Source organism: Tamandua tetradactyla, chromosome 16, assembly GCF_023851605.1.
Source record: "Tamandua tetradactyla isolate mTamTet1 chromosome 16, mTamTet1.pri, whole genome shotgun sequence".
Classification (NCBI taxonomy): Eukaryota; Metazoa; Chordata; class Mammalia; order Pilosa; family Myrmecophagidae; genus Tamandua; species Tamandua tetradactyla.
In genome coordinates, this window is record NC_135342.1 from 62,502,224 (window position 1) to 62,516,372 (window position 14,149).

The 14,149-nt window shown below is 39.0% G+C and overlaps 1 protein-coding gene across 4 annotated transcripts in view; it reads left to right on the plus strand.

Moving 5' to 3' along the window:
• Positions 1 to 4,157: 4,157 nt before the first annotated feature.
• ZFP90 (ZFP90 zinc finger protein) overlaps positions 4,158 to 14,149 on the plus strand; it is a 36,948-nt gene continuing 26,956 nt past the window's right edge. Inside the window, exons 1-2 of one of the 4 annotated variants that reach the window (XM_077132832.1) lie at positions 4,158 to 4,345; positions 4,618 to 4,685. In XM_077132832.1, the coding sequence (XP_076988947.1) occupies positions 4,653 to 4,685 (33 nt within the window). In that variant the 5' untranslated portion in view covers positions 4,158 to 4,345; positions 4,618 to 4,652. The other 3 variants (XM_077132831.1, XM_077132830.1, XM_077132833.1) reach the window with 3 other exon arrangements.

The window sequence follows — 14,149 nt, forward strand, 5'->3', positions numbered from 1 at the left end:
CCAAGAAAATGTCCCAATTAAAACAAATCTATAGAAATGTTCAATGTAAGCCATCCAGGGAAAGGTACCTTGGTTCAAGGAGGCCAATGAAGTCCAGGGTTTCTCTCTCAAGCGGAAAGGCATACGTGAACATGGTCAGGGTTTCTCTCTCATCTGGTAAAGCATACAGCATCATCTGCTACCTTCTGCTCCATGAAGCCTCCTGGGAGGCATTTTCCTTCTTCAGCTTCAAAGGTCACTGGCTGGTGGACTCTCTGCTTCTCGTGCCTATATCAGTCTATCATCCTTCTCTGCTCTATCAGAATCTCCAGAGGTCGCTGGCTGGTTGCCTCTGTAGTTCTCTCAGCCTCATGGCTCTGCTCGGCTCTGCTGTGGCTTCCTCATCATTCTTAAAAGGCATTCTCTCCAAAAAAAGTCTCCTCTTTTATAGGCTTCTAGTAAACTCATCAAGTCCCATCTAGAATGAGTGGAGTCACATCTCCATGGAGATAATCTAATTAAAGTTTCCAACAACAGTACTGAATAGGGATTAGAAGAAACAACTGTCTTGACAAAATGGGATTAGGATTAAAACATGGCTTTTCTAGGGTACATCAATCTTTTCAAATCAGCTCAAGGACATTCAACTTAAATGAGGCTCTGATGATGGCATTCTGTTTTTGTTTTTTCAAAAATCCTTTTATTTAATCTTCATTTTTGAAAATATTTCAACTGTCTTTTGGCTTACATTGTTTCTATCTTCTAATTATTATTCCTTTGAAATTAGGAATTCCCCAACTACTTTAAGATCTTTGGTGTTCTGCAGTTTCATTATGAGGTATCTAAGTGTAAATTTATTTTTATTTATCTGGTTTGGGATGTTGATATTTCAGACTCTATACATTTGTATCTTTCATCAGTTTTGAAAATTCTCAGCTTTTATCTTTCCAAATATTGCCTCAGTCCCCTTTCTTTTCTCCTCTTCTTTCTGAACTAAGATTAGGTATGTTAGTGCTTTCTGCTTTTTTCCCCCTTCTTCTTCATATTTTCCATCTCTTTGTTTTTTTGTGGATAATTTCCTCAGAACTATCTTTTGTTCAGAATTCTCTTTTCAGCTATGTCTCCTCTTTATTAAACCCTATACATCAAGTTTTAAATTTCATTTATTGGTTAGGAACCAAGATGGCAGCTTAGTGAGGTGTGGGATTTAGTTCATCCTCCAGAGCAGCTAGTAAATAGACAGGAACAGTACAGAGCAATTGCTGGGGCCATGTCAGTGACCCGACAAACAGTGTATACCAATCTGGACAAGCTGGACTGGCTGCGTCCCCACCCAGAACCATGAGTTCCCTAAACTGGGGAGACAGCTCCCCTCCCCCATAGGCTGCTTCCCAGAGGGGAAAGGAAAGAGACTTTACCAGCAGCAGGAGATGAGCTCAACCAAGCTCCAATTGTGGAATTAATTAACAAATTCTGCCTACTAAAAATAGGTCTCCAGCTTGGCTAAACCTCAATGAAAGCTGATGTTGCTGGGTTTTGCCCTGGTAGAGGGGGAAGGGCTGACAGAAAAAGAAAAAAAAAAAAGTAGAGGTTTTTTTGGATTGGGTAACACATAATACCTGAAAGGGTCTGGACCCTGAAGGAAAGAAGGGGGCACAGAGGACGGGGAGATATACAAAGCAATATACCAATTTAAATTCTTGAATGGCAAACCCAACAGGGGTACTGCTCTGAAAAGGATTTTTCTTTTTCTTTTTTGTGGCTGTGCTTCTACGGCTTGACTACTCTTTGGATACAGTTGCAGGGCTTCTCAGGCTCCAACTGCCCCAGGCAGGGGCGGAATTAAGCTTGTTTGCAAGTTTGTCTGGAGCCTGTGCCTTCCACAGGAAAGGGGTGGGGCCCAGCTCAGGTGGATTCCCTCCCTCAAGGAATTTAGACCCCAGGGTCGGGAAAAGTGAAGCAATTAAAGCTAGCCAACAACCTCTCCTCTATTTCAATGACGACACCCCCAGCAGGGAGAGTCTGCTGAAGTTAAAGGTACCACATCATGTTACGCTAGTGGGACCAAAAGAGGGAAGAGGGAAATGAGAATAAGTGTCAATGGCTGAGAGATTCCAAACAGAGTCGAGAGGTTATCCTGGAGGTTATTCTTATGCATTAAGTAGATATCACCTTGTTGTTCAAGATGTAGTGGAGAGGCTGGAGGGAACTGCCTGAAGATGTAGAGCTGTGTTCCATTAGCCATGTTTCTTGATGATGACTGAACAATGATACAGCTTTCACAATGAGACTCTGTGAATATGAAAACCTTGTGTCTGATGCTCCTTTTATCTACCATATCAACAGAAGAGTAGAACATATGGAATAAAAATTAATAGGGGGAACAAATGTTAAAATAAATTTAGTTTGAAATACTAGTGGTAAATGAAAGCGAGGGGTAAAGGGTATGGCATGTATAATCTTTTTTTTCTCAGTTATCGTTTTATTTCTTTTTCTGTTGTCTTTTTATTTCTTTTCTAAGTCGATGCGAATGTTCTAAGAAATGATGAATATGCAACTATGTGATGATATTAAGAATTACTGATTGTATATGTAGAATGGAGTGATATCTTAATGTTTTGTTTAATTTTTTTAATTAATAAAAAAATCTGTTGTGTATCACTATATACTAGTGATGAACAACATGAGGGAGAAATTAAGAAAAAAATTCCATTTACAATTGCAACCAAAAGAATAAAATATTTACGAATAAATATAAGTAAGGATGTAAATTTCACTTATAATTTTTCATTTATAAAAGTTCTATTTGGTTGTCTTTTAATTCTGTTCAATATTTTTTAGACTTACTCTTTATTCATGATTTCAACCCCTCCTTTAGTATTTTTTTTTATATTTTTGAAACAGATATGATTTAAAATTTTGTATCTGAGAATTCCCTGTGTCTGAGGTTTATTTGACTCTGATTATACTTCTTTCCCCCTACTGTCTTTTATAGTATCTAATCATCTATAAACGTTTTGTGATTTATGACTGTGAGTTCTCATTTCTTGGGATCTCATTTGGGAAAATGCTTTGAAGCCTGGCTGAAGGTAGATTTCCCCCAGACAAGGTGTGTGTTTTCTTCTGCCACATGCCTGGAGCAAATTAAACTAAATCTAAGCTTGCAGTTCTTTAGACCTAGAGACTGTGAATTCAGGTTGCACATCTATGCGAAGACTAACCTGTGCTTATATTCTCTGGGGAGATATTATCTGCCCCTCTTCTACTCATTGCCAAGGTTAGAAACAGGCCATTTACCTCGCAGTCTCCATCAAAGAATTTTCACCCTTGAAGTTCCAGGCTTTACTGGGGGGTAGCGGGATGGGGTGGTCTCTATTAGATTTCCTCCTCTGGATGGGCCTTGAGTTTTATCACCTGGCCCCTGCACTTATATTACTTATAGTAATAATAAGGAACCCCATTGCTGCTGCTAATCCAATGGCTTCCACCCACCCAAAAGTAAAATCCACCCTCATCATGGCCTCTAAAGCCCTGCTCGATCAAGCCCCTGCCTACCCGTGCCACCTCTACTTCACTCACTCTCCTCCCCACAGCCACCTCACCCTCACCCACCCTCACCCCCACTCCCTGCTACAGTTAAACCGGGCTTCTGTTTTTGAAATACACCAAGCACGTTTCCACCTCACGGCTTTAGCACCACCTGAGCTAGCGCTTTTCTTCTACATGTTCCTGTGGTTGCTTCCTTAAGTCTCAGCTCCAATATCACTGTCCCAGAGAGGCCTCCCCAGACCACCCTAACGTAGCTCTACTCCACTGTCTTATTTCTATGGCCCAACTCTGCACCTTGCTATGCTTTTTGTCTGCCTACGGGGGTGCGCGCTCGCTCCCCGAAAGCGGAGCGTTTCCGGACCGGCCTACCGCTCTATCTCGCCTCCAGCAGCTTGCCTCTGGCCCACAAGAGGCGCTCCGAGACTACCTGCGGTGGGCACACAAATACTAAAGCCACAATGTCCGCCTCGCCTGGCCCTCCCGACAGTACCGGGAGGGCGGTCCGGCGTCCTCCGAGGCCGCCGCTGCGGGACGAGCACGCGAGGCCTCTGGGAAGTGTAGTTCGCACCGCCGCCCGGGGCAGGGGGTTGCGGGCGCGAAGCTCCTCGTGCGCAAGCGCACTTCCGGTTCGGTCCCGCCGCTGCGGCCATTGTCCGGCCCCGGTGCGGCTCTGGCCGCTTTGGGCGGTCCCTCCGCTAAGCAGAATCGGAGAGGACGGAGCTTGGAACCGGGGCGGGAGGAGCCGCCCGAGGCCCTGCGTGGGCCGGAGGTCGAAAAATCCGGAGCCTCCAGAAGGCGGTGATTCCGAGTGCGCGGGGTGGGGCGGCACTTCCCACGGATTTGGCGGGTGTCTGTGAGACCGCGCCCTTCCATCCTGGGGTTGGCTCTGGGCGTGACAGGGGTACTGTAGGGGGCGCGACCGAAGCCTTTAATTTGGGGAAGGGGGAAGGGCAGGCCCGGCCTGGGCGGGGCCAAGCGCTTCCCCACCTTTCCTTTCCGGAGGAGAAGCGTCTAGGGGGCGTCCAGCAGGGAGGGGCGGGGTGGAGGTGAGGTTGCAGCCGCGTGAGTCGGCCTCTCCTCTCTTCCCAGTTCCTATCCAGGAGCGGGGTCCCAACGAGGTGGGAATGGCCCCAAGGCCGCCGACCGCCGCACCCCAGGTGAGCAGCGCCTTTTTATCCTCCTGGAGGCGTCCCTGCCAGCCAGGCTCCCGGGGGCTGTTTGGGGCATTGTTCTACACCTAGGACCCCCTTACTTGCTAGCTTCTTAACCATTCGAAGCCCGAAGGTGTCCAGAGCTGGGAGAAACGATTCTGTGGTTGCTGGATAGCAGGGGACTTCCCAAATGAGGCTGCAATGTTGAGGGGACCAGGGCAGCATAGTCAAGTTAAGGTAGAATGTGTTGGGAAGTGTCAGTGTTTAATACCAAGCCAGTACTTTGAACCTCATTAAGAAATGAAGAGGGTGAGGAAACAGAATCCAAAACTGTTTGTATAGGAGGAAGTGCTGTCGAGACAGTGAGTGAAGGAGAGTAGCCTTTGGTTCTGACTCAGGGGCCATAGAGAAACCTTAAGGGGCTCCAGAGGCCTGGCCAGGACATGCCTCGAAGAGTCAGAGATGGGCTTTCATGGGCAAGGAGGCAAAAGAACGGGGATGACTTGTCCCATAGCTTTTCATATCTTTTACTGCTTTAACAAAGGTATAATATAATAGTACACATTCCCAGAAGTTCAGCTTTTGTCATAATACAAGGCTGATTTGTGAGCACATTCATTTTCTTGGGGGACAGATTCTAGAAGTTCACACCTCTGAGGTTATCCATCGAATTACATAGAGTATATCAGTAAAAATATAACACGATCCAGATGATATTTTTATCTACACTTATTTAGAATTAAGGAAAAATTACAGATTCTAGTTGCTATGTGTTTGAGACAATCAGATTCAATCCAGATAAAAATACTGACTTTAAAAGTAGTTTACAGTAAATTAAACACTATAATTAAATAATATAATGCCATTATATTTTTTACTTATTTTTGTTTTACAAAGGTCAGCCTTTAGGAATAAGACATGTAGCAGCATTAAAACAAGACTGTTATTTGGTTTCAAGGGAGCCAGAGCAAATCATTATCGCCTTTACGTCCAAAGTATTTCGTAAACAGACTGTGAAAGTTAGATGACAGACACTCTATCAGAAGTGATGATCCTTTCTACAGAGGGGGATTGCCTTTTTAACCAGGCTGAAATTGGATTCTGGGTGAACGTGGATTCCATGGTCTAGAAAAACTGAAAGTGGATATGTGGTCTGAGAATTTCAGGGACCGCTTTAAACTTCTTTAAAACTTCTTTCCGCAAGCACTCTGGTCCAGTTATATTCTCTTGAAATGACTTGACAGTCTGCTTGGGTTACCTAATCCAGGCTGCAGGTGATAAACAGGGATGAAGGACAGAAGAGAACACAGGCCCTACCATGGGGATTTTAGGGAGAAATTTCCCTTTATCAGTTTCCCTTCTCAGCCTAGAATGCAAAAAGTCGAATAATTGAATAAGTGACTGCTTATACACGAAGTTAAATTTAAAAAAATATATTTTTATTGACAAAACAACACACAAACACAGTCTTAACATACAAACATTCCATACTTGGTATACAATCAGTGGCTCACAATATCATCACATAGTTGTATATTTATCACCATGATCATTTCTTAGAACATTTGCATCACTCCAGAAAAATAAATAAAAATAGAAAAGAAAAAACTCCTACATATCATACCCCTTACCCCTCCCTCTCATTAACCACTAGTATTTCCATCTACCCAATATATTTTTTTTTTATTTTTTTATTAACGGAAAGAAAAAAAAAAAAGAAATTAACAACATTTAGAAATCATACCATTCTACATATGCACTCAGTAATTCTTAACATCATCACATAGATGCATGATCATTGTTTCTTAGTACATTTGCATCGGTTTAGAGGAACTAGCAACACAACAGAAAAAGATATAAAATGTTAATATAAAGAAAAGAAATAAAAGTAGTAATAATAGTAAAAAACAACAACAACAAACAAACCAACAAGCAAACAAAAACAAAAAAAACCCTATAGCTCAGATGCAGCTTCATTCAGTATTTTAACATGATTACTTTACAATTAGGTATTATTGTGCTGTCCATTTTTGAGTTTTTGTATCTAGTCCTGTTGCACAGTCTGTATCCCTTCAGCTTCAATTACCCATTGTCTTACCCTGTTTCTAACTCCTGCTGAACTCTGTTACCAATGACATATTTCAAGTTTATTCTCGAATGTCCGTTCACATCAGTGGGACCATACAGTATTTGTCCTTTAGTTTTTGGCTGGATTCACTCAGCATAATATTCTCTAGGTCCATCCATGTTATTATGGTTCATAAGTTTATTTTGTCTTAAAGCTGCATAATATTCCATCGTATGTATATACCACAGTTTGTTTAGCCACTCTTCTGTTGATGGAGATTTTGGCTGTTTCCATCTCTTTGCAATTGTAAATAACGCTGCTATAAACATTGGTGTGCAAATGTCCGTTTGTGTCTTTGCCCTTAAGTCCTTTGAGTAGATACCTAGCAATGGTATTGCTGGGTCGTATGGCAATTCTATATTCAGCTTTTTGAGGAACCGCCAAACTGCCTTCCACAGTGGTTGCACCCTTTGACATTCCCACCAACAGTGGATAAGTGTGCCTCTTTCTCCGCATCCTCTCCAGCACTTGTCATTTTCTGTTTTGTTGATAATGGCCATTCTGGTGGGTGTGAGATGATATCTCATTGTGGTTTTGATTTGCATTTCTCTAATGGCCAGGGACATTGAGCATCTACCCAATATATTTTAACCTTTGTTCCCCTATTTTTTTTTTCTATACCCCTTACCAATCCCTTTCATTGATTACTGGTATTTCAATTTTATTTTAACATTTGTTTCCCCCTATTATTTGTTTATATTTTAATCCATGTTTTTTACTCATCTGTACCATAGATAAAAGAAGCATCAGACACCAGGTTTTCACAACCAGGAAATTAATTTAATGGGGGATGACAGCATCACGCAGAAATATAGCAAAAGAGAAGTGGTGTCGAGTGTTGTTCAGAGGCCTAGAGGCTGAGAGGGGAGAGAGTTCTCTTCATGGGAAATAGTGTGGTTACCCTTGAATATCAGCTTGATAGATACTCAATGGGCAGAGGTGAAAAAAAAGTAAGGGAAGAGTGTTGACTTTTGTGGGTCAGGAGAGTTGTGGGTGACAAGATGAGACCCATATTCATGAAATCATCGCACTGTTTAACAGTTGGTGTGCGCTGCAGGCACTGGGTAAATGAAGAGAGAGAGTTAGACTTTTTTTCTTTTGCCTTCTTTGTAGCCCATTCGTTCATTCATTCATTCATCTACCCACCCATCCATCCACCCATTCATGTCACCATTAGATGGTGTCATGGGAGCAAACTTTAAAGAGATGAAGGTGTTAGCAATGCAGATGTCTGAGAGAAGAATGCTCTAGTAAAGGGAATGGCTGGCAAAGTTGCTAAGGCAGAATGTGTGTCTGTTGTGTTCAAGGAGCAGCAAAGAGGCCTATGTATCTAGACTTGATGTTTATGAGGAGGGAACTTATTTTTCTTAGTTTTAAAGATTACTGCAAATGATGAATTGTAGGAAAAAGAGATTGGAAGTTGGAGCTTCTTTGAAAAGGTGTTTTTTTGTTTGTTTTAATTAGAGAAATTATAGATCTACAGAAAAATGCAGAAAATATGCAGTTTCCATATACCACCTTATTATTATTATTATTATTATTTTGGGGGGCAGGTGATGGGTGCATGGGCCAGGAATTAAACCTGGATCTCCCACATGGCAAGTGGGCATTCTACCACTGAACCACCCATGCACCCTAAAATTTTTTTTTTATTCTGCTAATATATATAACCTAAAATTTCCCGTTTTAACCACTCAAATATATAATTCAGTCCTGTTAATTACGTTCCAATGCTATGCTAACATCACCGTCACCCATTACTTTTCTATCAACCCAAATAGAAACTCTGTACAATTTAAGCATTAACTCCTCATTTCCTACCCAAATCCTAGCTCCTGGTAACCTCTATTCTAGTTTCTGACTCTGAATTTGCTTGCTCTGATATTTCATAATGAGATCATAGTATATTTGATCTTTTGTATATATCTTATTTCACTTAGCATGTCTTTGTTTTTTATCTCTTTATTTTCATGATAAATTTCTTTAATGCACAAAAGTCTTTAATTTTGATGGGGTCCCATTTACCTCAGGATGTCTTCAAGGTTCATCCATGTTGCCACATGTATCAGAACTTCATTCCTTTTTGCAGCTGAATAATATTCCATGTATGTATATACCACACTTTCTGCATTCATCCATTGATGAACACTTGAGTTGCTTCTACCTTTTGGCAATTGTGAATAATGCTGCCATGAACATGGTTGTGCAAATATCTTTTCTTTGGGGTATATACCTAGAAGAGGGATTATCAGGTCATATTGTAATTCTCTAACTTTCTGAGGAACTGCTAAACTGTCTTCCATAGCAGATGCACCATTTTATATTCCCACCAACAATGAGTAGTGTTTCTATTTCTCCACATTATCTCTAACCTACTTTTAATTTTTTATTTTTAATAGGCATTTTAATGAGTATAAAAGGGTGTCTCGTGATTTTGATTTACATTTCCCTAATGGCTAATGATGTTGAGCATCTTTTCATGTGCTTATTGGCCATTATCTTTCTTGGAGAAATGTCTATTCAAGTCTTTTATCCATTCTTAATTGATTTGTCTTTTTATTGTTGAGTTGAAAGATTTTATATCTGGATATTAAACCCTTATCAATAAGTGGTTTCCAAATATTTTTTCCCATTTTTTAGGTTGTCTCTTTATTTTCATGATAAACTCCTTTGATGCACAAAAGTCTTTAATTTTGATGAGGTCCCATTTACCTATTTTTTTGTTATTGCTCATGTTTTGAGTGTAATGTCTTCGAAGCCATTGCTTAATATAAGTCCTGAGGATGCTTCCTTATGTTTTCTTCCAAGAGTTTTATAGTTCTGGTTCTTACGTTTACATCTTTGATCTATTTTGAGTTGATATTTGCGTAGGGTGTGAGGTAGGAGTCCATCTTCATTCTTTTGCATAGTGATATCTATCCACTTTTCTCAGCACCATTTGTTGTAGAATCTGTTATTTCCCAATTGAGTAGACTTGGTATCCTTGTCAAAAATCAGTTGGCCAGGGCAGTGCAATGGTGGCTCAGTGGCATAATTCTCACCTGCCATGCCGGAAACCTGGGTTTGATTCCCAGAGCCTGCCCATGCCAAAAAAAAAAAAAAAGAAAGCAGTTGGCCATAGATATGAGGGCTTATTTCTGACATCTCAGTTGTATTCCATTGGTCTGTATGTGAGTTCCTGTGCCAGTACTGAGCCATTGTCATTACCATGGTTTTGTAATAAATTTTCGGGATCAGAAGTGTGAATACTCCAACTTCATTCTTCTTTTTCAGGATGGCTTTGGCTATTCAGGGCACCTTACCCTACCATATAAGTTTGATGATTGGCATTAATGTTTCTGAAAAGAAGGCTGTTGGAATGTTGATTGGGATTGTGTTGAATGTGTAAATTGCTTAGGGTAGAAATGACATGCTAATATTAAGTCTTCCAGTCCTGGAATACCAAATGGCCTTCTATTTATTTAGGTCATCTCTGATTTCTTTTAGCAATATTTTGTAGTTTTCTGTATACAAGTCCTTTACATCTTTGGTTAGATTTATTCCTAGATATTTGATTCTTTTAGTTTCTATTGTAACTACATTTTTTTTTCTTAATTTCATCTGCAAATTGTCCATTACTAGTGTATAGAAACGCTACTGATTTTTGTGTGTTGATCTTGGACCCTACCAATTTGTTGAATTAGTTTTATTAATTCCAGTAACTTTGTTGGTGGATTTTTCAAGATTTTCTGTATTTAGTAGCATGTCATTTACAAGTAGGGTAAGTATTACTTCTTCCTTTCCAGTTTTTTTTTTTTCTCTTGCCTGATTGCTCTGGCTAGAACTTGCAGTGCAATGTTGAAATCAGTGGTGACGTCGGGCATCCTTGTCTTATTCCTTAGAGGGAAGGTTTTCAGACTTTCACCATTAAGTTGTTAGCTGTGCGTTTTTCATATACACCCTTTATCATGTTGAGAAAGTTTCCTTCTATTCCTAGTTTTCTAGGATGGTGTTTTAGTTTCTTAAATGCTGCCAGAATGCAATGTACCAGAAATGGAACAGCTCTTAAAGGGAAATTTATTACATTACAAGTTTACAATTCTAAGGCCGTGAAAATGTCCAAATTAAGGTAAGTCTATAAAAATGTCCAAATTAAGGTATCCAGGGAGAGATACCCTGGTTCAAGAAGGCTGATAATGTTCAAGGTTTCTCTGTCAGCTGGAAAGGCACATGGCAATGTCTGTGAGCTATCTTACCAGTCTTCTTCAACAGCTTTCCCAGGGCTCTTTGCATTCTGTTGACTCTGTTGGTTCTGGTGGCTGTGTAGCTTTTTCCAAAATGGTTCCCTCTTAAAGGACTCTAGTAAACAACCCCACCTTGAATGGGTAGAGAGACATCTCCATGGAAACCATCTAATCAGAAGCTACCACCCAAGATCAAGTGGGTCATATCTCCATGGAAACAGTAACAGAGATTCCACCTAGCAATTTTGAATGACAATTAAAGGACCCGACTTTTCTGGGGTACATAATTGCTTCAAACTGGCACAGATGGAGTACTAGATTTTAAATGCCTTTTCTGCATTAATTGAGACAATAGTGTTTTATTTCCCTTCATTCTGTTAATTTTTGGTAGATTACATTAATTGATTTTCTTGTGTTGAGCCACCCTTGCGTACCTGAGATAAATCTCACTTGATCTTGATGTATAATTCTTTTAATGTGCTATTGAATTGGTTTTCTTGAGGATTTTTGCATCTGTGTTTGTAAGGGATATTGTTCTGTAAGTTTTTTATGTATCTTTATCTGGCTTTGCTATTAGGATGATATTGGCATCATAGACTTAGAGTGTCTTCCTCTTCAAAATTTTGAAACAGTTTAAACAGTTTCTTAGAATTTTGGTGAAAGTTCCCTGTGAAGCCATTTGATGCTGGGCTTTTCTTTGTTGGGAGATATTTTACTTCTAACTTAGTTTCTAGACTAGTTTAGTGGTCTGTTGAGATCTTCTGTTTCTTCTGTAGTCAATGTAGATAGTTGTATGTTTCTAGGAATTTGTGTATTTCGTCTTAAGTTACCCATTTTTGGCATATAGTTCTTTATAGTGTGCTCTTATAATCCTTTTTATTTGCAGGGTCAGTAGTAATATCCCCCTTTTCATTTCTAATTTTAGTTACTTGTATCTTCTCTCCTTTTTTCTTTGCCAATCTAGCTAAAGATTTGTAGATTTTATTGATCTTTCAAAGAACCAACTCCCTTGAATTTTGTTGATTCTTTTGTTCTTTTTTCCCCCCTGGCTATTTCATTTATATCCTCACTAATATTTGTTATTTTCCTTTCTCTGCTCACTTTGGGTTTTGTTTGCTCTAGGTCTCTGGTTTGAGATATTTTTGTTTTTTTAATATAACCAACTGCCTTTGCTGCAACATTTAAGTTTCGGTATGTCATGTTTTCGTTTCCATTTTGTAAAGCTATATCCTAATTTCCCTTGTGATTTCTTCATTGAACCATTGGTTGTTTAATAATATTTTGTTTAAATATGTTGTTTAATTTCCACGTGTTTGTGAATTTTCCAGTTTTCCCTCTGTTTTAAATTCCTAGCTTCATTCCATTGTGGTCAAAAAAGATACACAGTATGATCTCAATGTTGTTCAATTTATTGAAAGTTGTTTTGTTAACTAAAATGTGGTCTATCCTGGAGAATGATCGCATATGCGCTAGAGAAGAATGTGTATTCTCCTGCTGTAGGTTGAAGTGTTCTATGTATGTCTGTTAGGTCTAGCCGATTTAGAGTATCATTCAGATTTTCTGTTTTCTTACTGATCTTCTATCCATTATTGAAATGGTGTATTGAAGTCTCCTATTATTAATGTAGAACTATCTTTTTCTTTCTTCAAATCTGTCAGTGTTTGCTTCATATATTTTGGGGCTCTGCCATTAGGTGCATGCATATTTATAATTATTATGGCTTCTTGTTGAATTGACTTTGTTATCCGTATATACTGACCTTTTTTGCTCCTCATAACAGTTTTCAACTTAAAGTTTATTTTATCTAATACTAGTATAGCTTCCCCAGCTTCTTTTAGTTGCTATTTGCCTGATATATATTTTTCCATCATTTTACTTTTAACCAGCTTGGGTCTGAATTTAAGGTGAGGCTCTTTAAATAGCATGTAGTTGGGTCATGCTTTTTTTTAATCCATTCTGCCATTCTCTCCCTTTTGATTGGAGAGTTAAATCCATTTATATTCATAGTAACTGCTGGTAGTGCAAAACTTCCTTCTGCCATTTTGCTATTTGGTCTTTGTAGGTCTTATACCTTTTTTACCCTCAATTCTTCATTAATGCTTACTTTTATATTTATTTGACTTTTTGCACTGTACCATTTTAGTCATTTCTTATTTCTTCTGAATCTGTTTTTCATATATTTTCCTTGTGGTTACTATGGGATTAAAATTTAACATCCTAAATCTGTAGCAGTCATGTTTGATTTGATACCTATTATCTTCAATACCTTTCACATATGCTGTTCCTATACCCCTCCACCCCACCTTTTTTTGGTACATGATATGCATTAAATCTTTGTACATTCTGTATCCAAAACAATAGACATTACTTTGTATGCCTTTGCATTTTAGAACCTGTTAAGAAGTAAAAAGTGGTGTTTAATATCAGAAAATACGTCTTCCATACTAGCATATGTTTACCCAGATGGTTACCTTTATTGTAAGTCTTTATTTCTTTATACTGCTTTGATCCATTGTTTAGTGTGCTTTACTTTCAGTGTGAAGAATTCCCTTTAGTGTTGCTTGTAAGGTAGATCTAGTGGTGACATACTTCCTCAGCTTTTATTCATCTGGCAATGTCTTAATGTCACCCTCATTTTTGAAAATCTTGTTGGATATAAAATTCTTAGTTGGCAGTTGTTTTCTTTTAGCACTTTAAATAATTTGAACCACTGCCTTTTTGCCTGCATAGTTTATGGTGAGAAATGGGCACTTAATCTCATTGGGATTCCCTCGTACATAACTCACATAACTTACTGCTTTTCTCTTGCAGCTATCAGAACTCTTTTCTATCCTTGGCATTGGACAGTGTGATTATTGTTTCTGGATGTGGTTTTCTTTGAGTTCATACTGTTTGAAGTTTATTGGTATTTTTGAATGTGCATATTCATATATTTTCTTTAATTTAGGAAATTATCTTTCATCATTTCTTAGAATATTCGTTCTGCCACTTGTCTTTCTTCTTCTGAGATGCCTACATTTCTGTATTTTGGTACTCTTGATGGTGTCCCACAGTTCTTTTAGGCTCTATTCACTTTCTTTTTTTAATTATTTTAACATTTGTTCCCCCTGTTATTTATT